This window comes from Mustela nivalis (assembly GCF_964662115.1).
Source record: "Mustela nivalis genome assembly, chromosome: 9".
Taxonomy (NCBI): domain Eukaryota; kingdom Metazoa; phylum Chordata; class Mammalia; order Carnivora; family Mustelidae; genus Mustela; species Mustela nivalis.
Genome location: NC_139028.1, coordinates 82,089,979 through 82,115,501, shown reverse-complemented (window position 1 = coordinate 82,115,501; position 25,523 = coordinate 82,089,979). Strand labels below are relative to the sequence as shown.

Here is a 25,523-nt window from a genome sequence, read left to right as displayed (position 1 = left end):
TTAAGCCCAGCCACTTTCATTTTATTTATTCAACAAATATCTGTCTTGGGCCATAGGGATGCTAGGGATAGAGCAGTGAGAACAACGTGGATACAATTGCTTGCTTTAGTGGAGCTTACACTTTATTGGACAAAACCAAAAGATAAATAAGTAAAATACTGGTAGGACAGCTGACCATAAGGGCCATGTAAAAAAACTAAATCACCATTGGCAGATCAAGAAGATATGAGGAGGACTGGAAAAAGTTTTAAATAAGGTTCATACACTATTGCCCCCTAGAAAGAAGGAAGATCATATTGTCCATTGAAAACATAACGTTGACCAACTATTTGACAAATCTGACCATCCTTGATTATGTCCTTTGCAAAAATTCTGTTGTTTTTCCTGTTAAGTACTTGCCTAGGTTCTTAATCAGTCAAAATGCAAGATAAAAATAATCCTTAGCAAGTCCACATTTGTAATGATCTGGATTAACGTAAGCCCCGTGTCTTGTACTGTTTAGAGGCAACATTAAGTTCCCCCAACACACTGTTATCACTGTAGTAAATATGTCCTCATCTAGAAAAACTGCAAATTTTGTAAGGAATCTTCTTTGGATTCCTCACCCCAAAGCCCTCCAGGAAGGTGACTAAATTCTCCTGTCCAGGACGTGCTGTAGCCCTTTAAGAAAAGACAAAGGAAAAAATGATGCAAGAGTCCTCCCCTGGGACTGAGATTTCTCTTCCCTAGCTTTTTTTCTCAATGAAGAAGGAAGTAAGAATACTTAGAATCTGACCAGAAAAGGGACCGAGACTCTGTATTCTGACCAAGGGTGCAGCTGCCTTTGCTTAAAGCATAAAATGGAGAAGGCACATCATTGCTGTTGGTTTTTCATTGAGAAATTTGCCCAGGAGGTGTATCCAGGAGCCCTTCTCTCAAGGGGAGCAGTGTTCACACATCTCAGTTCCTCTACTCCAGTTCCACCCGTAACTGTGATGGCAAACATTTTCCAAACGAGCTTTTCCACCTAGAGGGAAAGGAATCTGTCCCCAGTATCCCACTCAAGGGAAATCTTGTTCTACTATTAGATGATCTATAGGGAGAAGTTGATTTGAATAGGCATACAATATTTGTCTGTGGAAAACTTGTCTTGCTGTATTGTTTTTTCTATTTCTGGAAAAGGGTCATACTAGGAAATGTACATCTTTGCAACCAATTTTAAATCTCTCAGATTTTGTGTTAAAAAATAAAGTTCTAAGATAAAATTCTATGTAGCTTATATATAGGACTATTTGAACATTTATCAACATGTTAACAATAAGGTCTCTGTGTGATTAATTTATGGTTTTTATTATATTTTCTTTTTTGTATATTTTTCTTAGGATACAATACTTCATCATCAGAAAAGGGAATGTTGTACATTTTTTAAACCTGTTTTCACAGGAGGCTTCAACTATTTGTAATATTATGTTATATCTTTTAAGTGAGACAAAGATGTCAAAACCCAAAGATCTGATAAGGAAGTTAGTCTTTATCTTCTATTATGTTGGTCATATTTTACAATAAATTTTAGCTTTCTCAGTCTTGGAGAGCACAAGACATTGAAAACATTATGAAGATACTAAGTTTCTCTTCCCTGAATAGCTATACAAAGGTAAGATGACTTGAGATCCAAATGTGACTTCTAAAGTTCACAACTTTTTCCTTTTAAAAAAAATCTACCAAATGAATTAGAACCTGAGTTAGCATGAGTCTTCACTAAACATAACAAAATGGTAGTATAGAAATGAGATGGCTTTTTTCTTTTCTTTTTTTTTTTTTTCTTAACCAGGAAAACCTGTTTATTGACCTCCCAGTGTTACAAAGAGGGAAAGCTGGGGCATCCCTGGTGTTTTTTCCTGGCAGGAAGATGTTAGCATTTTAACAATTGGCAAGCTGAAGGTTTTGACTCTGAAAAAACCTTAAAGGCACAGCCATTATTGTTACATTTCACATTATTTGGAGTTTCTTGTATCATTGTTGGTTTTTTGTGAATTATTGGTTGTTTTCCCCCTGAAGTGAAAATATTTCACAAACGTGTTTGGACTATCTTTCTAGGAAGCTTATTTTGACTCAGAAAAAAAAAAAAATTGAGGAGAAAAAAAAAGATTCGAGACATTGTGACTTAGGGATCCAAAAATGTAATATGTTTATTACCAGTACTATTTAAGGACATATTTTCTTAAATTGATTTATCCCATCCATACAATTGGGTTTTCTAGATAGTTAATGATTTTCATTTTTAAATGATTCCTTTTTTAAAAGAATAGTTTGTCTCTTATTGGGTCTGAGTACTAACCATCCTGATGTCAGGGTAAAGATGATATTCAAAAGGCACTATTCCTAATCTTTTACTCTGTTCTTTTGAAGGGCTGTCCAAAAATCCTGGCCCAAGCAATTGTGAAGACTAAAATAAATTTGCCAGAATTCTTCCCGAGGCTTTGCAGGGGACAGAAAAATCTTGGGCAGGAAGTCACTGCTGGTGAATGGGATCTTAGGTGACAAAAGCCACTGGAAGAGGCCTCCTAGGAGATTTTATTGAGAAATGAGAAGGAACCAGTTTATGAAAGCAAAAGCAAAAAGGGGATCAAGACTAGAGTGTCCCCAGCTCAAGAAAATCTAACTTTGGATGAGGGGGAGGGGAGGTGAAGTCACAGATACAAAATCTGAAGAAAGATCTGAAGTCTTGGGGGGGAGGGTTCTCTATGAAGCAACACTTGAAAAGGTGAGTGCCAGAGTTCCTTCTCAGTTTTATAATTCAGCCTTGAGAATGTATTTAGTTTTATTTATCTTAATATACCCAATGAAGCAGATAAAGCTGCCTCTCACCCTGCAGTGGCCAGGCTGTGCTCCTAAACATCACCACCCCATCAGTCTTTATGCCCCATACTTAGGGGTGTCTCTGCAAGTGACCCCAGTGGCATCCCTGGAGATGGCTCTAGGACCTGGGCTGCAGTCCCCGCTGCTAGCTGGAAGCCTCAGGACTCAGCTGAGCTCAGTCCCCAACCCCGCCCCTACTCACTGGCGCTCATTAACAGGTGGAATCGCACCCCGGGCGCCTGAAGTCCCGCCTGCCTCCATAGAGACAAATCCTTCAGATCCAGAGCACCATCTGGGCGGCTCCGCGGCCCGTCGTTCGATGCGCCCTGCCGGGAGGTCAGCACCAGAGGGACCCGGGCACCCGAGGGGGCGCACTGGCGAGAGTGCAGCACGTGTCGCTACCCCCCTAACCACACACACACACACACACACACGCACACGCACGCACACATAGTACGTCCCCGTCCCCTTTGTGCACCCAGCGGCTCACTCCCGGCTCGGTCCACTCCTCTCCGGGTCTCAGTTCCTACCAGGCCATAAGGCATGTCGACCATTTGGAGTAAAGTTGGCTCAGCCAGATCAGAGAGGAAGCGGCAACCGGCGCCCAGCCTGACGAGCCCAAATTCTCTTGGGTGCCGAATTCTGGAAGGAGGCACCAGCAGTTCCAGCCCCGAGAGCGGAGGTGCCCGGGAACCAGGAGACCTCACGCTGGAGTTCCAGTCCCGAAGGGCTGTCATCCCTGCCCCCAGCCTCTGATGTCCCTTCCGAGGCACAAGACTCCCCAGCCCTGCGGGCGCGTTACCTGTTCGCGGCCAGCCGAGACGCGATGTAGCCGCCCGGAATCTGGGTGATGATGTAGCCCCAAAAGAAAGAACCGTGGATCATCCCCACGGTTTCTGGGTCCCAGTTGAATTTGGCTTTCTGTGGGGGTAGGGGGAAAGAACGGGGTGGAGGGAAAGAGTAGAGTCAGTGTTTGGGCTGCAGACTCACGTTCAGGTGCCCTCAACCCCCCGGGCACTCCCTGCATTCTGGAGGTGGAGGTGGCTGAATTTTCGTTTTCTGACAAAATTGAATGTATACCTTCTTCTAGAGAAGAGATGCTTCTTTTTAACGGAAAACTGTGCTCATTTGAAATGTATTGCCATTAATGGCGAAGTTGGACGCCTTGGGTTTGCTCCCCGACTACCGTCAGGCAGGTCTGATCCCCTCGGTGACTGAGGACTCCTCTGAGCTCCAGTTTTGGAAATTAGAACTCTCCATGGAGAGATTCCGTTTGCTGGCTGGGGATAGCGACCCCTGAGCCGGGTCCGTTTAGCTAACACCAGCCAGTACTAATGTGGTAGTGGGGTCGCTTCCAGAATGAGATCCAACCACGGGAATTCTGACGAAGGAAGTGGGCACTTGGTACGGAAGGTGAGGAGGTTGGAGGAGCCAGAGGAAAGGGTCGTCCCTGCAAAATAGGGTTGGGCGTAGGCCAGAAAGATTTGGAGTAGTCTTGGGAATTGGTGGGGGGTTGGGGTGGCCAGTGGAGAGGAGAATTTGTTCGGGAGGGTCTTAAGAGCTGGGGTCGGGTGTGTCTGAAGGTCAAGGCCTAGCTCCGCCCTAGCTATCCTAGGCGGCCCCACAAGGTGAACCTTAAAGTAAATATCTGCATCTCAAAGGCAAAGGAGTGCTAATCCCTCCAGGGGCACTGAGGATCCGTTTTCTCCTTTTGAATAGTATTTTGAACCCGAATGCACTTTGCAGGGTCTCCCGGAATCCCCCGGGCCCAGCAGCGTTCACCGCTTCTCGTGTATAGTCGGTTCCGGAATTTTCTCCCAGCCCTTGCTTACAGTCGCTCAGATCCCTGACCAGGAAGTCTACACCACGGGTTTCGGTGACTTTGACGTTGACCCTCCTTTCCCTGGGCGTCACCCCAACACTTTCACGAGATTACGGGACTGAATTCCCTGTGACCTCGAGGCACTCCGAGCGGAGGCTCTTCTCCACCAGTTTAGTGGATAGTTCCTAAAGGCCCTTCCATGGGAAGTGCCGACATGCCCACAGTTTATTTGATTTCGGTTTTGTTTCATTTTTATTATTAAGAATGCTTGGCAGGAATTGGAGGGAACCAGGGGGACATGATCACTGATACGCAGCCCTACTCTTCCGAGTGAAATATGTATATATATATATATATATATATATATATATATATATATATATACATTTCGATTTAAATTTAACGGACATTATGCAACTTCTCGTATGAAGTCACGCCACAAAAATCAAGTAAGCTAGATGCTATTTTCCACTTTGCAGGTGAGAAAAGGAAGGCCCTGAGAGCAGGAACGAAAGGGGGGGGGGGGGGGTAATACTGCTACCGCGGGTCTACTCCTGCTTTAGAACGGCGGTGCTAGCAGGGGACTGAGCGAGCATCCAGGCTTCCTCATTCACTGGGGGGAATGGAGCTCAAACAGGTGATGTGGCTTTGCGAACCCACACGCCAGCGGCTGCCCACCTCCTTGATGACCTTGCCCCCGCGGTGGATGGTGCTGTTGTTGACCATGTCCACGATGGCCACGCCCAGGTTGCAGCGGATGCCGAAGGAGATGCAGAAGCCCAGGCCGCTCATGATGGCGATGATGTAGCGACGCGGCAGGCCGAAGCAGGTGCAGTCGCAGAGTGGAGCCTTCTTCTCTGGCACCTCCAGGGGCTTCCCATCCTCCGTCAGCTCGATGGTCTCCCCGGTGTCTTGCTTCTTCTCCAGTACCCTGAGCGGCAGAGCGGGGGGCGGGGGGCGGGGGAAAGGCAAGGACGCGGCGGGTTAGGCACCCCCGACGCCTGCCCACCCCAATTCCCAGGACCCGTCAGGGCTGGGGGGAGGGGCGCTGACACGTTCGACTACTTCTGGAGTTAGGGTGCTAGGGCGCCACCAGGCTTTGGGACCTCCCCGGCTCTCCAGGCTCCTGCCAGCCCCCCTCCCTGCGGTAGCATCTCTTCAACTTTAATACAGTCTGGCGGGGGGCATCGAGCCCCCATTCCCTCGGGATCCATCCTGCAGCACCTAGATTCACTGACAGGCCGTTTGGGCCTAACTTTCTCGCTGGGTCTGCAGTTTAGGAGGGAATGGGACACCGGAGCCGCGCCTGGTCCGCACGCTTGTCGATTCCTCCTGTCCACCCTGCTTTACCACCAGCGACAGGCAGTTACCCAGCCACCCAGCCTCCTGGGGCCCGCCTCTGCAGGCCAGCCCAGCTCAGTCCTGCACCCGGGCTACCCCTTCCTTCCCAGCCAAGTTGAAGCTTTCTGCGTTAAGGATGCGCGATCCCACGCCCCAGCTGAGCCCGGGGACCCAAGGGACTAAGGCCTCTCCAGACCGGTGCCCACGCGGAGGTCCGTGAAAGCTGTCTGAGAGTGTCACACGCGCATTCTACTGCCCATTCCTCCAGTCCCGGGCTGCTAGTTCAACGTTTACTCTCCTGTCACATATCTTACTTTCTTTTCCTTGTTACTCCAGTTTGAAACAAAGGCCTCGCAGCATATGGCCGACACCTAAGCTTCCCACTGCCAGAACATGAATAATTAATTATTCACAATCTTGCGTCATTACTATCTTGGTTACAAACACTGAAAAATGTCATGGGCAGATTTCCAAAGACGTAAAATGCAACTCCCAGATATACAAACGTGCCCCAAATCAACTCTGGTAAGATGTTCCACACCAATGTAGATCTCATTTATGCTTTGTTTGGTGTTTTTAAATTTGCCTTGTATTTCACAAGAATTCACAGGTCTAATTCAGTTCCTTTTAGGTTTTTGTCCTTGAGGGAAGGGGGCAGGGAGAAGAGGAAAGCCGGGCGATGGCATGGCATGGTTTTACTAAAAACTAAGGGTGTTGTTCTAGCCCACAAGATATCCGTGATATGTCTATTTTAAAAAGAAGAAAAAAAAGAATGAATGTGAACAGTAGAATCACTGTGGACCCTTGAGATGGATACTTTCGATATTTAAACAAAGAACTTCCCCGTTTGCAATTCACAGGTGTGTTTTAATCCACCATGTGGTTTATTTTTCTGTCTGCCCATTTAAATTATATATTCACACACAATTATTTTCACACACATGAGAGTAAAGCGAATGAAACTTGAAGATCAATTCCAAGAATGCACAGGTTGGGAGCTGACTGCCAAGCAATTTGAGGCTACGAGAACACAACGTTAGACTTCCAAATTCTACAAAATATCACCTGGAGAATAGGTCATGAAGGCTTTTGCAACTATGTTACTGCTTATTTTTAAAGTCCAATCGCACCGTCAGAACATATGACAATTTATTTATTCTTGGAGAAAAAAAATAATGTACCTAATGTGATTTTTTTTTTTTTTACATTGGCTTTAGCTGATATATGCAAAGCAATACTATGCACCTGAACTCCCTACCTGATGGTAATTGAGCTGGGAAAGAATAGCTCTTTCCAGGACAGCTGCGGACTGCAGGGCCCTTGCGGTATCTACTGCCGCATAGATGCATGATGGTGCCTACACGAAGCCCACCAAAGCCAAAGAGATTTGGAAAATCAGGAAGTGCATTGGTCATTTTCTTTACATTTTCTGTACATTTCTAAAGAATTCAATTTCCCAAATGTGAAAATTAGCGCTGTCTTGGAACGGTTTATCCTTCTGTTTCTGCCCTCTCTTCTTGATTTTGTTCATATTATTAAGAAAAGTGTATTTAGGCAATATTCTTGAAAGGTGTAAAATTTTCAGTATAATTAGTACATTGACTAAGGGAGAAAAACAAAATTAAATCATTTCTAATACTCGAAGTCATTTTGCAGGTTATCATAATGGCTTTTCTTATGAACACTGTGACATTTGCCATGCAAGAAATAGACTTCTGGAAGAAGTCAAATAATTAAAATACATATACATTGTTTCAGGTTCTGAGAGAAGAGCTGCTTTAGCTATTAATTATTGATATATTTTGATTCTTCTTCCTTCAGCACATGAGGAAGATTCCACTGGGAGATTCTCTACTTGAGTGGTTTTGAAACTGAGATCTAAATTTCCTTCTGCCCTTACTCTTTGGAATTTCTTGGTTAATTTTTTGAGAGTTGTATTTTTAAAATTCATTTGTCTGCATCAAAGGAATTTAATTTGTTGTGATTATAAGCACCAAAACACAGATTCTCTGAACAGGTGCTGGTCATTTCTCAATTGTACAGAGGATAAATCCTGGGTAGGAAAGGATGAAAATCTGCAGGTACCAAAACAAAAAACACACACATACACACACACAAAGCAGACAGGTTCATTTAGTACAACATTCCTGAATTAATAAGCAGGTTTCCAGAGCAGCCCCACTTAAGCAGTGAGCAACAACAACAACAAAAAAAAGACTTCCTGATCATATTACAATCTCTCAAAGCAACCAGGGTTTACAGAAATAGCTTTGTAGATTTTTTTTCATGCTGAGCCCCAGGCAAACAAGGGTTTGCTTTCTCTTACCTGTAGATCTGGCCAAGGGATTTTCCAGCAAAATTCTTTAGCCCCTCTTTTCCTGGGGTCAGAATCCTTTGTTTTACCGACTCCATTCTTGCAAAGACTGGTGTTGGCTCTTGCCAGATTTAAATAGTGGTGGCTATGAAAGGCGAGAGTTGCGCATATTGTCTTAATCGCTTACGGTAGTTGTGGGCTTTTTCTTCTCAGCAGAACGGTATTGGTGTGCCTCCAGCAAGAGTGTGAGTGAGAGAGGGGAGGGAGTGAGAAAGAGAATACAACAGAATAGCTGCATGCAACCCACGGGTTTCCTAATAGGAGAGTTGGTAGACACAATCAGAAAGTCTCATTGGAAGGGGAGGATCCGGTGGCAAAGGGCGCACGCAGTGCCATGGTATTTGGGCGGGTGCAGATGAGTCCTTGTCCTGGAAGTCAGTGCACTGAAAAACAATGCAAATTCCGGGTTTTGAAAACCTTATTGCTGTCAAATCCTCTGGCTTTTAAACCGAGGAGCAGGAATATCACAGAACCTTTGTGTAAAAGCAAAGTCAGAAGAATAGTGTTTTTTGTTTTTTGTTTTTTTAATGGTGTCTTTGCTGTAGGGAGCAGAGCACCTCCAAAACTCATGGGAGCATCTGAGGTCTCAGGTGAGCAATGCTGCTGTTAGTTTTTCCTCCTTGCCTATGATCTCCTTTCCTCACGCCGGCGCAACTCTGCTCTGCGGTAGTGTCGAATTAAGATGGAGAAAGCTTGCTGCTCTTTGAGGACGTGAGTAAATAACAGACACACAGTTCTGATTTGGGCAGCGTCAGGAAAGATTTCTTCAGCGCTCCTGACAGCGCCCGTTAAGGCGCGTCTCGGCAGAATTGTTCAGCACCACGGACAGAGTAAGTTTCCGGATAACGGAAAGCTGCTTTTGGCTGGCCAGGTCGCCAACTTTCTAAGGGAGCTGGGTGGATCGCCCTGACCAAGAACCACTCTGGGAGTCTTCAGCATTGGATGCTATGGAAACCAAGTGAAAATATGTCATCATCGCCAGAGTTTGCAGAGAGAATGGTGCATTTGGCTCTTCAAAGGAGGAAGACTTCATTAAAAATTGACAAGTTACTTCTAGTTTCCTACATTTGCCTAGCGCGCTACCGCCAGCTCGGACAGTGTTGCAGGGAAGGAAGCTTACAACATATTTCATTTATGTTTGTGGAATTCTGGGGCACTTGGTATCCCTGGGATATAAAACATTTGTACACAGAATGTATAATTATATTGTTCATGTGTTTCATTTTAATTTCTGATAAAAAGGAAGAAAGGAGTGAAGGTGGGAGAGAGGAAGAAGGAAAGGGAGAGAAAGAGAGAGAGAGCAGAAGGAGGAAGGCAGGAAGGGAAGGAGCAAAGGGAGAGAAAGAGAAAGAAAAGATGAGTTGCAACCTCAGTGCCCTTGGTTAAGTAAAATACAGCCAGTTTAATATAAATTCCTTCGAATTTTATGATTCTTCACTTAACTGATTTACAGCACACTATGGAAATATCAAATACCGAGAAAATTTGTGGCTATATCTTGTGCTTGTTAACAAATTATGAGTAATGATATTTTCAAGATTTATTTGAAATCACTTATATTCCTTTAAAATGTGATTTTTTGGTACCATCTTCCCCTAAAGCAGAATTCTAGAGAGACATTAATATAAGACTTTTGTTATCACATACATAGGCAGAGCATCAATGAATCTATTTCATTAAGCAAAGCAAGAAAGCTATGCTAGCTTAATGTTAATTATTAATGCATTTAACATGAATCACAAACCTCTTAGATGCCATTCAGCCAAGTGATTACAAAACTGATTGCCCTTGAGTCACATTATGAAGGTCAAAATCTTTGGATTTTATTTAAGCCAACAGGGGGGTAGATTTTTCTTAGGGATTTTGGGACCAAATCTCTAAAGTATGGATCTAAATACAGAATCATGTAAGAATGTTCCCTAAATAGGCCAAAAAAATAAAATGGATATGTATACAGTGAATGGATAGTCAAAAAAAGATAATCAACAATAGCTAAAACTATCTGCCATTATTAAGTTATATTATATATCAATATATCATTTTGATAAATATGTATTAAAATATATATCCCTATGAAACAGTGAACCAGATTTTTCTAAAACACTGGAACTCTGGAATCCTTCAAAATGCTATCCCCAAAGATGATCTAGTGTAAGAAAGAAACACACACACGCACACATACACATCTATCTCCTTCCAAATAAAAGGTTCAAGTTAACCAGGATTTTACTCATCCAGGGTGATTTTCAAAATATTTGTTTTTTCAGTTCTTTAGTGACCAAGTTCATTGGATCACATTCACTTAGGGATTCCATGATTTTGGAATTCTGGGAAGTAGAAGTTAGATAAATAAAAAATAGAAGTTAGATAAATATCTGTGAAGTTAGGAGGGTGATATAAAACTGATTCTCCCCAATCTCCTGCTTACATTTCACCTCAAATAACTAGCGATATAAACCACCATTAAACGGATTTGCTAACTCTGCACTATAAATTATCTGAAAGGGCACCAAGCAATACAAATCCAACATAAGAACATTGTTTCTGTAGTAAAATAATTACATTCACCTTCATTGAAATGAATGTCATCTGGCTCCTCCATTCTCTTGATAACATGGCAAGTGCTTGAATCAGAATTATTGCTAATATTGATTTATTCATTCTAAAAATACTCATTTAGTGCCAAGAATTGCACTAGGTTCTGGGAATATTCCCTGAAAGATTTCACAAGCTATGGGAAATAGACACAGAAATACAATTACAAACAATTATGGATGCAATTGGACAAGTAAATAAGTAAATAAGCCCGCCTGGAAGTTAAAGTATACAGAAAAGATCCCCGGAAATGATGTTTCCTCATCTGTCTTAATACTTGAAGAGAAACTTAGCTCTACGAAGGTGATGATAACCCAGTGGAACTTGCTAAGATTGGAGAGCATCCCAGCCAAAGGGGACATCTTGAGCAAAGTCATAAACAAAGGAAAAATATTGTATATGGAAAATTACAATAGGCCACCTGAGCCCAAAGAATGCCATTTAAGCTTTTCTTAAATTAATAGTTCCCAATATAAGAGACATTTACTTGGGCACTACGAACATACCCAACAGATTTTCTTCATGTGTGATCCTCAAATTCAAACACTGAACATGTACGTTTGTGACCTTAAGATCAACCTTAAGATCAATCAAGATCAGATTTATCTTTATGCAAAGAAACATTAGTGGTTACACGTATATTAATCTGATGAGATTACTCCCTTACTCACTTACCTCCCTTACCCCTTACATCATTTTCCATCCAATTTTAACAGTGCCTTAAATTGATTTATTAGACAAGTCTTCCTATCAAAGAATTGTCCCCTCTACCCAAGCACTCTTAAAAATAAAAGGAGGTTTCATTGAATTTATTTAATGTGTGTAACTTGTTACAAATTATGAATGACTTTCATTTACATGATCACATTTATTCCTTATAATTATTCTTCAGACTAAACTAATTTCATTCCCATTTTATTGAGGAGAAAAATTAGCTTTAATGAATTGCCTGAAGACATGAGATAGAGTAGTTTGTCACAATTTAAGATCTTGGTTAAAACACAGATTCTGATTCAATAGGTCTGGAGTGGAGCCTAAGATTCAACAGTTTTAACAAGTTTCCAGTACCATTTGTTCATGGACCACACTTCGAATCTAGACAGCATTACAGTATGAAAGTGAAATTGGCTGATGTGGGTTTGCATCCTGATTCTGTTGGTTATCACCCTTCTAACTTTTAATCAATCATCTCACTTTCATGAACTTCAGTTCCTTATTTGTGCAGAAGATGGGTTAGAGTAAGTCGTTTGTTACCCCTTCTAACTTGTAAAATTTTATGACTTTTTCCTTAATTTATTCATTGATTCAAAGCTACGTTTTCTTTGCTTGTCCCACCATGAGATTTCTCTATTGTATTTGAGGTGAATGGCTGATAATGAACAGAGGAAAATGCCAGTAACATGAGAGAAGTGTGCTTCTTCCTGAGTTGAATCTTCTTACATACTCAAAGAATAAATTATTGCCTGTTTTACTATAAGTAGATACCGAGTTTTATATGCAATCATTTCAATAATTGTCTCTATAGTATTCTTTGAAATTTATAGAAGATATTACCCAATAACAATGTGATAGGTTTGCATCTGTTTATATCCACCTATGAGGAAATACTTCTGAGAGATCTTTTAAATGACTTGCAAATGTTGCCCTCTGGTGGAAGGATACACCATTACTTTAGAAGCAACTGTAGTCCTTAATAATGTAATTAAAACCACTGTTTCCTTCCTTTCTTTCAGTCTCTTTCCCCCTCATTCACTCTGTCTTTTTCTCTTTTTAGTACTTTTTAAATTAATATCTACAGCTAAAAATTGAATTCTCTTTTGGGGACAACACACTTGCAAATGCCTAACCAAGTACTATATGTCTTTAGAAGTAAGTTGATTATCTAAGAATCAGTTAACCAGAGTTATTATATGGAAATGTAACTCTATTAAGATTTATAAATGATATGGTAATCAGACAGTGGGAAAATGGGTTAAATTTTCTAATCTCAATAGAATAATTTATGATAATCTTATAAATATTACAAAAGAGTAATGTAAATTTGATGTTACCTTCTCCACTACCAAAAAACATACTATAAAGCATCATATTTAATGGCATTCACAAATCTCTCCTGGAGCATTTCTTAAGGCAAATTTATTTCAAAAAAAATTCTTCAAGGTATCTAATTCCAGGGATATTTTAAATGCAACATTTTCTATTATTTTTTTCAACAAATACTCAACAGATAATTTGCACATGTATTTTAGGCCCTTTCTTGGAATATAATAAACCAAGAACTCAGGACAATATCATTTGTTATAATACATGTTATAATAGATGGAGGAAGTGTATATTCCTTAAGAGGAAGGTGCTTTGAGAAGCTATTTTTTAAAGTATCACTTTTTAGTATTTGACTTGAATTCCTAAATCAACATTCACTCTAATAATTACACACTTCTTTCAGGTGGAGGCTATACAAATAAGCTCTAGGATTCATCTGTGACTTGTTTCTTATCAAGGCTTTTTAAGTGGACAGCTTTTAGTTCAGCTTTATTTGATTTTACTTGGCAGTGTTAGCCTCAGAGACATTTCCAAGAAATTATGATTATGCAATTTCTTGAGTGTTGGAGATAGAAGAAATAATTTAGTTTGTCTTATCCACATCTGTGTACATAAGCCAATATGTTGCACTGCTATATTTAATGGCCTAGTAAAAAGTATCTTTTGATTTCCCTGTGATCTGATTAAAAAAAAACTGGAAGCTTTCAATAAAGCACACTGTAATCTTAAGTATATATTGTAACTACCAAAAATGTATGTATATAATCACTTATGCTATGTGTTCTTTTAGGGTGCATCTTACTCTGTATAATTTACCATTAAAAAGATTTATCCATTTTATCTTTTCTTTCTGTACTCAAAAAAAAAAAAAAACCAACTTCTTATTTTCTGAGAAAAATCCAAGTTTAACATGAATGGAGACCAAATACTGTTGTTCTCAATGTCAGAAAAGTACTTCTAATTTTGAATTCCATAGTGTATGTAGAGAGTAATGTGATAAATTACAGAAGGACTTTGAACTCACTTTAAACTCTCAAAAAGATTTTCCCAAACTGAAAGATGTGATTGTATAAGGAATACTGGGAGAAATTAGGACAGAAAAGAGATGCAACTTGAAAAAAGAATAAAATAAATATATATTTCAAAATAAAGGAGACCAAGGCAGAGATTACCATGACTTAAGATATTTTATATGTAAATAAAGAGATTAAGTGCCAAGTAACAAGTAATATCCTTCAAGTGTGATGAACTCTTACCTAACTGAAATGTCTTCCTCTCTCTCTGGTTCTTGTAAGAATCCTACTTAGCTTTTATCCTCCTAGGTTACTGATGTCCTTCTTTTGAATAGCATATGCTTTTCATTCCACATTGTGGAATATTATGTTCCTTGGAGGAAAGCATCTAGCATTATTGAAATTTCCCACTTGACTGCAAACACCTAGTTATCTTCTGCGTAAATTGTCCACATTTTCTAAGTTACTTAAGCTATCAGAGGCAGAAGATGGGGGAATTTCACTTCTAGAATATTTAGAGTGACATTTCCCAAAGTAAAGCTATGGGTACATAGTTTTTTTTAGTAGGACAGAATATTTAAAATACAGAGTATTTCACTGCTGTATGAAAACTCTATCACAATCTTGGGGAAGTAAAAACAACAGAAGTTAACAACAGTGAAAAGATGTTGACTATAAATCTTTTCTAACCTCTGCCCTCTAGTGGTGAAAAAGAAAAAGAGGTCTTTCAGTTAAAAAGGTTAACCTAAAGCATGCTGACTTAAATTATTTTAAAATCAGCAGGTAAACATGTATCAAATAATATTCATATTATTTGTTGTTTTTTTTCCTAACACAAAGAATAAAGGGCATTGATTAATTACCATGGAAAAATTGTGCTACAACTTAAATAATTTTTTGGTAATTTTATGGTAATTGTAAAGACACAATTATACTATAGTAAGACCATGGTGAGTAGGTCTTATTGTATAAAAAGGAGAGGCTGTGGTCCTTCACTGACATTGGATATTGAGTGCCATTTCCTTTGCTCATTCATTGTGGAGAAACAGAATCAGAGAGCTGATCAAACCATACCTGAAACCTGCTCTCTCACCAGACTGGCTTTCCAAAATTTTGAGCCACTGAGTCCCTTTTAATTAACATTTAAGCCAGTTTGAGTCAGGGTTTTCATTATTGGTAACTGAAATAATCCTGATTTAGCACCTTAAAAGTATTTCATAGGCGGATAAATGAGTGAATAGAAAAAAAGGATAAATAGATAGATTTGAGGTATAGAACATAAATTAAAAGCACTAGAAAGTGAGAAAGGTCATATAAAAGTAATTACAGAACAAAATAGCAGAAAGGCAGAATTGCATAAGACAGAAGAATTTCCAGTGAATTCAATTACACTTTTATTCAACATTTCTAAGTTATTATTATGTTCCAAGTCTTTTGAAGGATACCAGGGAAAGAGAAATATAATACACAGATTTTGCTCTCAGAAAGCTCAGATTTTAATTAAGAATTTTATATTTTTTTCTTATAAATAATCAGGATAACATTCTTAGAACTTTAATCAGGCAATAATGTGGTAAACTGTGAAGAGAAAATGGAGGCAATCTTCTCAGTTCAGAAGACAACTATTGCAATAGTCTACCAGCTGATGAAATGTTTTAAAAATTAGTCGTCTTTCCCATATCATGATCCAGTTGTTGCCAAATAAGAGCAGCTAACATTAATATTTTCAGAAAAATGTTATTTTTAGTTTTCTTTTTGTTCCTGCTTTTCTGTTAATTTCCTCTTTTTCACTTTGTTTTAGATTCTTTTGGAGTTCTTCCTCAGATGCGTAGGACTCCTCAGCAGTCCATTTGTATTCAAGAGTAAGGCACAGTGGGGGCACCTGGATGGCTCATTCGGTTAGGCATCCAGCTCTTGATTTCAGCTCAGGTCATGATCCCAGGGTCACGAGACTGAGCTCGTGGAGTCTGCTTGAGATCCTTTCTCTCTGCCCCTCACCCTGATCTCTCTTTCTCTTTCATAAATAAATAACTCAAAAAAAAAAAAAAAAAAAAGAGTAGAGCACTGTAGATATGGGCCTTATCCACCGAGATGAATCACACAAAAACTGAACCTTTCAGTTGTGGGCCCTGGATAGCAACATTGGTTTGTTTGCTTGTTTGTTTGTTTTGTTTGTTTGTTTTTGTTTTTCTTAAGTTGACGAGCTTCTTTATATAGGAGTCCTCCAATCTCTTTCCTGAAGATGACACATCTGGCAACCAGTATTCTAGAAGCTGAGTAGAGAAGAGCTGCTGATAGAATCTCACTGTTCAGATGCACACTACCATGTTTCCTCCTGATTTTAATAAGGCATGTCCCCCTGGACCTCAGCTGTGCCTGCCTTTCTTGAGACTCAGGTCTATATGGTTCACCCTGTGGGGATAAATCTCATATTCTGCTTGAGTGAGGTCTATTTGCCTGTCTCCATAGGCTAAGGTAGGTCTAAATCCTCTTTATATGGAATTGCAACAAACCATCTGTTTTTAACCACAGGTCCACAATGCTGCTTTCAGAGTGACCTGGTCACTTCAGCTCACAAGTTTTTTCCATAGTTTACATATGAATCAGGTTACCACCCACAGAAAAGCATTTAAAGTTCATCTTTCCCCACCATCTAGGTCACTTTCCACTTGTCCATCAGCCTTCCATCTTTTAAAATCTTGTTAACATCCTCTACATATTGGAAACTTCTGTTTCATTCTCTTTATCCTTGGGCATTTTTAACTTAGAAAAATGCCTTACTATCATTTTAGCGAAGTCCTAGGAGAAAATGGACATAAGCTATATATGTTCGCTCATCCAGATTTAATTGGAAATCAGTGTCTATTTTATAGTTAAAAAAAAAAAAACAATTGAAAACTATGCCCACACAGAAACCTGCACATAGATGTTTACAGAGGTTTATTTATAAATTGCCAAACCTAGAAGCAATCAAGATGTCCTTCGGTAGGTGAACGGATCGCTAAACTGTGGTACATTCAAACAATGGAAAATTATTCAGCACTGGAAAAGAAATGAACTATCAAGCCATGAAAAGACATGGAAACACTCTAAATGCATATCATTAAGTGAAAGAAGTCCATTTGAGAAAAGCACATGCTGCATGATTCCAACTATATGACATTCTGGAAAAGGCAAAATTATGGAGAAAGTGAAAAAATCAGCGGTTCCCAGGAATTGTAAGGGTTGGGGACCGGGAGGGGGAAGGATGAACAGGTGGGTCACAGATGGTTTTTAGGGCAGTGAAAATAAGATATCATACTGATGGATATATGTCATTAAACAGTGGTCCAAACCTACACAATGTACAACAGCAAGATTGAACCCTCATATAAACTATAGACTTGTACGAGTATGATGTGTCCATGTAGGTCAGTTGTAACAAATGCAATCCTCTAGTTGGAGACATTGATATCGGGTATTGGGTAGGGAGTATATGAAAGTCTCTGTATCTTCCCCTCAGTTTTTCTATGAACCTTAAACTCCTCTAAAAAAAAAAAATAGGTCTTAATATTTTTAAAAAGACTATTGTGTAAACCTTGAAGCCGATCTCGTGTTTCTCTTTTTCAGAGATAGAAAAAAAAAATTATTACAGAAACAATTCTAATATTTCAGTTTATACTATTCTGATCAAGGTTAGTTGAATCCTCCCGAGGGAAGCCTACCTCTACACCTTCATCTTAACTAATCTCATTCTTGCTCTTTATACACCATGAACACAGGATAAGTGTGTTTTTGTGTTAGAACCTCTTCTGGCTTACTATCATATTATCTTTTTAAAAATACTCTTCATTACAGGGAACCTGGGTGGCTTGGTCAGTTAAGCATCCAACTCTTGATTTCAGCTCAGATCATGATATCAGGGTTGTGAGATCCAGCCCAATGTCAGATTCCATGCAGGGTGTGAAGTCAGCTTGAGGTTCTCTCTCTCCCTCTCCTCCTCCCCTGCTTTCTCCCCCTCTCTCTTTCTCTCTAAAAATAAATAAATAAAGTAAAATCCTCTTCTTTCTAGATCTAGATTTTCATTTTTTTGCATTAGAGTCAATGGAAAAACAACTTAAGACCACTCAATGGCCATCCCTTAAGACCACTCAATGGCCATTCAGTGACCCGTGGACCAGTCCCCGGTAGCAGGTTGAGTGCTCCCATCCTTACTAGGGAACGGCTGGGCAGGAATAGAGGAAGGCATGCCTTCAGACCTCAGGCTGAGTGGCAGTAAACTCACCCTGAAATCCCTGCTTGGTCACAGCCTTTTCAGCAGCAACATGATCTTCCTTTTTAATCTCTTCTGGATCCCTGTAGAAGTAGAGATCAGGGGGCACCTGGGTGGCTCAGTGGGTTAAACCTCTGCCTTTGGCTCAGGTCATGATCCCAGGGTTCTGGGATCAGCCTTACATGAAGCTCTCCGCTCGGTGGGGAGCCTGCTTCCCCTGCCTCTCTGCCTACTTGTGATCTCTGTCTGTCAAACAAATAAATAAAATCTTAAAACAAAAAAAAAAAAGAAGTAGAGATCAGGCATGAGTTCTTATAGGGCACCACACATACTTGCAACTTCTAGGTCAACATCCATATCAGACCCCTTGCTGTTGTGCAGAGTGCTATGTCCACATAGGGCATTCTATGTTACATAGAGTGATATACACAGGTTAGAGTAAGACGTGTCTTTGAGAGGATGGTGGTCAGTGCTGGGATCAGTAACCATCAGAAAATGTGGCTCCTGGGAAGCTTCCTGGATCTGGCTAGTGAAGTTTCCAGAGGCCAAGCAGCCAACAGTGGGAGAGGTTCTGGTAGCAGCGGCAAACTTCAGCCTATCCCCCTGGCCGGTATTCCTGGAGCATGTGACTCTGCCATCAGCCACATCCTCAGTGACAACAATGGCAGGAGCCATCAGCAGAAGCTGCTTCCAGGTGCTCCTCAAATTTATGACGTAGATGCCATCACGTGATGCCACATCACGTCCACGTCAGGTCACATCACATCACGAGTTTGCATGTCAGTGTTAGTGCCACTTAAGTGGGCTCCTGCTTCAAGAAATTTGAGGACATCCTTCTTCACTTGCAAGATATCTGGGCTCCAGACATGGTAAACATTTCCCTTTAAGTTAGAATGGAAACCCAGGACATTGCCCCATAGAGAGAGCACTGTTTGGATAACTCTGAATGGTTCAGCAGGTATTTTTGAATAAATGAGTAATTGGTGTTTGAACTTAGAGTTGTTTTCTGAAGAAAGTGAATAGATTTTGTCCTCTCTAATGGCATTTGGCTCCTGAGTGGGTTCTTGGTCACTAGTCTCTCCTGGGCTCCAGTCCACTTTTCATAGGACTGGAGTGGGACTTATCTGCTGGAAGCAACACTGAGATCTTTTCACCTGTTTTCGCAAAATCTTTCAGAACTCTAGTCTCTTTGAAAATCATTTCCTAGTTCCTCCTGACATCAATGACATCTGTTCTTTGATCAATAACTGGTCTGAATCTGCCATTCCAAAAGGATTTCCCACTTTTCCTTTTTAGTGTTCTACACATTGCAACAAATCGAAGCCTGCTATTACCCACAAAATTCCCACTCCTTTTTCCTCTGGCTATTCGTTCCCTACCACTCGCCCATAATGCCATTGCCCTTACCTTCATTGACCAGTGCCCAGCATGGCTCATCACTCCGGACCCAGATCGAATGCATGCTCTTCAATGAAGTTCCTTCCTTTATTCCCTCCCTGGAAAGTGAGATCCAGCTCTGTCATTGGAAAAAATGAACGACGCTAGAGAAGGTAATTAAAACCCATCAAGCCTCAGTTTCATTATTTGTTAAATGGAACAAGCTATATCTATCTTTTGCAAATCAAATTAAATAATACATGTAAGCCACCTCTCACAGTGCCTGGCACATGGGAGTAATTATTAATATGATGATGATGATGATTTATTTAAAACGTTCACATGAAATGCCATTTTCAACCCTGCAGGCTTTGAAAATGGGGTTCCTATTGACATTATGTGCATTTTCCATAATTCTTGCCAGACAAACAAATAATAAATAAGGTTGAATAAGTATATCTTCCTAAACTTCATTACTAGGTTCTGCTTGTGGGAAAGGGTGCTGTATTGGGTTCTTAGGGCTACCACAACAAATTACCACATTCTGGGTGGCTTAAAATAACCAGAATTTATTCTCTCACAGTTTAGGAAGCTTAAAGTTTAAATTCAAGGTGTTAGCAGGGTTGGTTCCTTCCACGAGGGAGAAATCATCTCATGTCTGGCTCTTAGCTTCCAGTGGTTGGTGGCAATCCTTGTCTTTTCTTATAGATGGGTCACTTCAACCTCTGCCTCTGTCTTCACATTGCTTTCTTTTCTGTGTCTCTGTGTCCTCTCTTCTTAGAAGGACTTTGGTCATTGGATTTAGGGCCCACTCTAAATTCAGAACGTTTTTATCTCAAAGCCCAAATTAGGTCCCATTCCCAGGTTCAGGTAGACATGAATTTGGAGTAGACACTGTTCAATCCACTATAAGTAAATCCAAGGTTCCTTCTTCCTTATAACAAACTGTAATTAAGAATCTAAATTCTATGGCCTGAGTGGCTCAATGGGTTAAAGTCTCTGCCTTCAGCTCAGGTCATGATCCCAGGGTCCTGGAATCGCACCCCACATCGGGCTCTCTGCTCAGCAGGGAGCCTGCTTCCCTCCCTCTCTCTCTGCCTGCCTCTCTGCCTACAAATGATCCCTGTCTGTTAAATAAATAAATAAAAATCTTTAAAAAAATATTTAAAAATAAAAAAAGAATCTAAATTCTGAAACCACACTGCACTGGCCCAGGCCCTGGCCTTTTCCACGACGTGTGGCTTCAGTTACATTGCTTAACCATACCCAGTTTCGGTTTCTGGATAAGGGAAATGAGGATAGTAATAATAACTACCTTAAAGAGTTTCTGTCGAATTAAGAGAAATAATCCTTACAAAGGGCTTAGGGTAGCCTGGTTATTGTTAATCAAGCAGTAAATGTTGGCTTCTTTTCTTTTCTTCCTTTCCCTTTTTTTTTTTTTTTTTTCTTTCCTTTCTTTTCCTTTCCTTTTTTGTTTCACAGGGCACAACTCTTTGCCTGGAAAGCTCACTCCCCTTCCCATTGTTTACCTGATTAACTCCTAAACATTCATGTTTCAGCATAAGGTTTACTCCCACGGGGCGTTCTCTGACATCCTCAGTGGGATCTAATAGTTCTCCATAGTTCTTAGTTCAGTCTTAATCACAATCGTTTAATGATGAGCTATTATAAAACAATAACTGAATGTAGTTTAGGGAATTAACATTAGATCTGTTGCTCCCCCTGGAGGTATATGCTCCACAGGGACAAGCACTCTGTCCAGTTTGATAGGGGCTCAGATGGGCTGGGGTGAGATCCCGGCCCCTTCAGTGTTCCGCCTTGCCAGAGCTCCTCTGCGCACGTCTGTTTCCTCACGCAAAGTGGCTTCATGGTCATGACGCAACCGGGCAGTTGTTGGGAGGATTAAATGAGATCCTATCTGGAACACACAGAGCTCCCAGTGTGTCTCACTGCCAAGAGCTTTGAAAATCACTAATTAGTATTTTGTTTTCTGTTCCTGACACTTAGTGGGTTCAGGGAAAGAATGCGCCATGAGCCAGGTTATTGGTCAAATCTAGGAATACAATCTGTGCTACAGAAGAGCGTGGCAATTCAGTAGTTTCCAGTGACCTTGTCCTCATCAGAGATTTTCTCTAACAAAAGGAGCTAAAAAGCCCAAGGGAAGACCTGCCTAACACCACTGCCCCCAAATAATTTTCTTTCTTATAACCTTTACAATCCCATTTAGAACTGGAATTTTTTAAAAAAAAGAAGAAAAAAAAAAACAGGTCAGAGAATCCAATTTCTTTCTAGCCCTAGGGTGGTCTTTTGGAAATGGAGAAAGGCCTTTGGAAGGGCAGTGAAAAAGATCAGGCTAAGCAATTTTAGTTCCTTATTAGTGAGGGACACAAGGCCCGACGCAGCAATGCTTTCGTGTAAGGAGAGGCAGAAATTCACCCGGACTTTACAGCTTTTTTTTTTTTTTTAAAGATTTTTTTATTTATTCATTTGACAGAGAGAAATCACAAGTAGATGGAGAGGCAGGCAGAGCGGACTTTACAGCTTTTAATGGGCTTCTCTACTCCAGGAAAACAACAACAGTGCTGTGTGAACACAAAAAGCCAGCTGTAAAATGTCCAATAAGATTATCCCCTACCCTAAGTATAAATCAGTGTTCCGGAAGGGAGATGCCCATTAAAGAGCATGCAATATTAGAGGCCATTGAGTGGTACAGTGTTGCCGTCGGACTGACCTGGCTTAAAACTCTGATGGAAATGTCACTTTATTTTTTTAAATGAATAATGAATCACACAGGTTTTAAATCTGCTTTTTAGGGGCTGACAGCTTGATGGCTGAAGTCATTTGTATTTCCTTAAGTAGAGGGAGCTGAAACTATATATATATATATATATATATATATAATTTTAATAAATATATATAAATAAATGTATATTATTTTAATAAATAGATAAATATATATAATATTTTAATAAAAAATAATAAAATAAGTATTTTTTGCTGAGACACACAATTTTAGAACTTGAAGATTATTCATTTTCCAACTATTTATTAAAATTGATTTTTTGTGTATTGACCTTATATGCTATGACCTTGATAAATTTAGCTATTAATTCTATTCGGGTTTTTGCACATTTGTTAAGATGTCCTACATATAGAATCATGCCATCAACAAATACATACAGCTTTCTTATTTCCTCTCCAATCTCTACACCCTTTACTTTTTTTGTTGCCTTATTACACTGATTAGTACCTTTAGCACAATGTTGACTAGAAATGGATTAAAGCAAGAACCCCAGTTTTGTTGCCGAAATTTTCCCTAAGTTTGATGTTGGGGTAGTTTTCTGTTGATGCTCTTTATCAAGTTAAAAAAATTCTCTTTTGCTGCCAGTTTTGCTGAGGGTTTTTGTCACAAATGGGTGTTGAATTGTCTGTTTTTTCTCCTCCAAAATTTTGAGTAACATGATTGTGTGATTTTTCTCCTTTATTCTTTAAACGTGGCTAATTAAGTCAATGAACTATTGACTATGAAGACAACTTGCTTGGCCCCTTCAGGATAAGCCCCTCTGGTCATGAGGTATTGTAATATTAACGTTTGCTGATTTGGCTGGCTATCATCAGTTTAAAGATGTTTGTTTGTATCTTCTTAAGGCATAGAAGGCTGTTCTTTCGCTCCCTTGTAATATTGCTTCTGCTTTTGCAGAGTCATGCTGGCCTCATAAAATGAGTTGGAAGCAACCTCTCCTTTAAGTCCTTGGATAGACAGTTTAATACTAGATATGGAGATATTAGCCAATTTAAAGTCAATACCCAATAATTTAATCATCGCTGTCATTTCTACATCTGTTTCTGTTGACTTGCTGGACCTCGCTAAGGATCATAGCTTCCCACTTAATTATGTGTCTAATAATTTTTTATTATATGCTGAGCTTTGTAAATGTTACACTGTTGAATATCTGGATTCTTTTTCTTCCTCTGGAAACAGTTTTTGAAATGCGGTTATATTATTATAAATCTGTCTAGTTCTTTCATGATTTATTTTTAAGCATTGTTAAGTTTAAGAATAGGCTATACTTTGGGGCTAATTTAAATCTGTCTCACATGAGACAAGCCTAAGGTGTCATACTAAGTTTTGACCTTTCTAGGATCTCTACTGATTGCCACAGGTGTTCACAAGTTCTTTCCACCGTACACAGTCAGAACTCTGCCTTTCCCCATACCAACGTGAGCTTTGAGAACCTTTCAGCTGAGAGCCATCTGGTAATCATTTGCTTGGCCTCACACACAGTTTAGTAGTTGGCAAGAGAATCAAGGGAATTCCTGTGCAGATTTCTGGAGTTTTTTCTCTGCATAGGTCCATCCTTTCCAGTAGCACGTCCTGCAAATATCAGCCTTCCCAGCTTCTGGAACTCCAGTCTCTGTCCCCTCCATTCAGCAAGCCAGGCACTGTGTGGGCCTCCTCTCCCTATTATTCAGCCTTGAACGTGCCTCCAGGCAGAGAGAGCTTAAGGGGTAAGAGACTTTGCTTCATTCCATTCCCTTCTCTCAAGAAGCCCAAGTCGGTGAGGTCTAGTTGTTTACTCTTTGCGGGCAAGTCCAGGACCTGTTAATAAGTGCACTTCATAAGGTCTTAATAATATCTGAGTATTACATTGGAATTTAATACTCATGTATGTGAGTTCTCCAGCACAAAGTCAGGAATAGTGGTGTTAATAATTACTGTTTCCCCTCACCTGCCCACCTTTCAGTTCACATAGCAATAAATCAATGTTTAGGAAATTATTTAATCACCATGTGTCTGTAAATAAACTAAAATCCACTGATTTGTACACTTTCAATGACTGAATTGTATACTATGTATTTATATTTCCATAAAGTTTTTTTTTTTTTTTTTTTTTTAATGCATGTGGCTCCCATTTGCAAACCAAGAGCTAAGCTTAGAGGTATCACCCAGAGTTTCTTCATTGCAAAAAACAAAAACAAAAACAAAACCAATCTCAGTTTGCTATTAAAAAAAAAAAACTTGAGCAATAATGGATTTAGAACTGGGGAAAAGCAGTGTATGGCAAATGGGAAATCTCACTGCTTTGCGGGATGGTAACAGAAAGGTGAAGTCAAAAAGAAGAAAGCATATTAATGAGACATGAATTTCAATTTCCCCTTCCTAGGCTTTAGTCCAGAAAGGAATAGTATCCTAATAAGGAGAGGGGGTGTAAGCAGATCCTACTGGTACCCTACCCATTGCCCTTCACTCCCCCAGAGTTTGCTGCACCTTCAGTGGACAATTTCCATCAGACTGTTGGCATTCCACCCCAAGTGTCTGCATCTCTTTACCTTTTTCAGAATGATTTTTTTCTGGCTGCTAGAGTGTTCTTGGCTTGCAGGGACAGGTAGAACTTCATGAGAGTTATTCCTAGAAGCAACCTTTAATCAATGAGGGATGGAGTTGGTGGATCAAGACCCCATCTTGTCCCTCCCTCAGCGTAAGAATTCTGGACTTGGTTTTCAACAGTGGCTCTGAGGATTCTCGGTAAGGCTGAACTCTAGCTTCCTATAATGGTAGTCCACCGATAAACACATGCCTTATTTCCTGCCTCATCTTCTCAGTCCTTGGAATCACATCCTAAAAAAATCATTTCACCCAATCCTTATTGCATTCCCTGCAACAAGCACGGGAAGACTGAAAGCGGGAAGTACTTGAGCTGAGTGAGATCCAGTTGGGGTCTCAAGAAGGAAACTAGGAAGTTACACGGAGGACTCTGCGCCAGTACGGACCAGCCCAGCACAGAAGCAAAGAGTGGATGGGTATGATCAGGCGGGCTATCTAGTCGTCCTCCTCGCCCCCCTCAACTCTTGTATATAGTGGATCCT

At 40.3% G+C, this 25,523-nt stretch overlaps 1 protein-coding gene across 1 annotated transcript in view; it reads right to left on the bottom strand.

Moving 5' to 3' along the window:
• The window catches only part of SLC17A6 (solute carrier family 17 member 6), a 43,831-nt gene extending 33,384 nt beyond the window's left edge, over window positions 1–10,447 (bottom strand). Inside the window, exons 1-3 of the mRNA XM_082684141.1 lie at window positions 8,328–10,447; window positions 5,339–5,591; window positions 3,641–3,759 (exon numbers count right to left, since the gene is read on the bottom strand). Coding sequence (XP_082540267.1) covers window positions 3,641–3,759; window positions 5,339–5,591; window positions 8,328–8,413 — 458 coding nt within the window. The 5' untranslated portion in view covers window positions 8,414–10,447. The remainder of the gene's footprint in view (window positions 1–3,640; window positions 3,760–5,338; window positions 5,592–8,327) is intronic.
• Window positions 10,448–25,523: the final 15,076 nt, after the last annotated feature.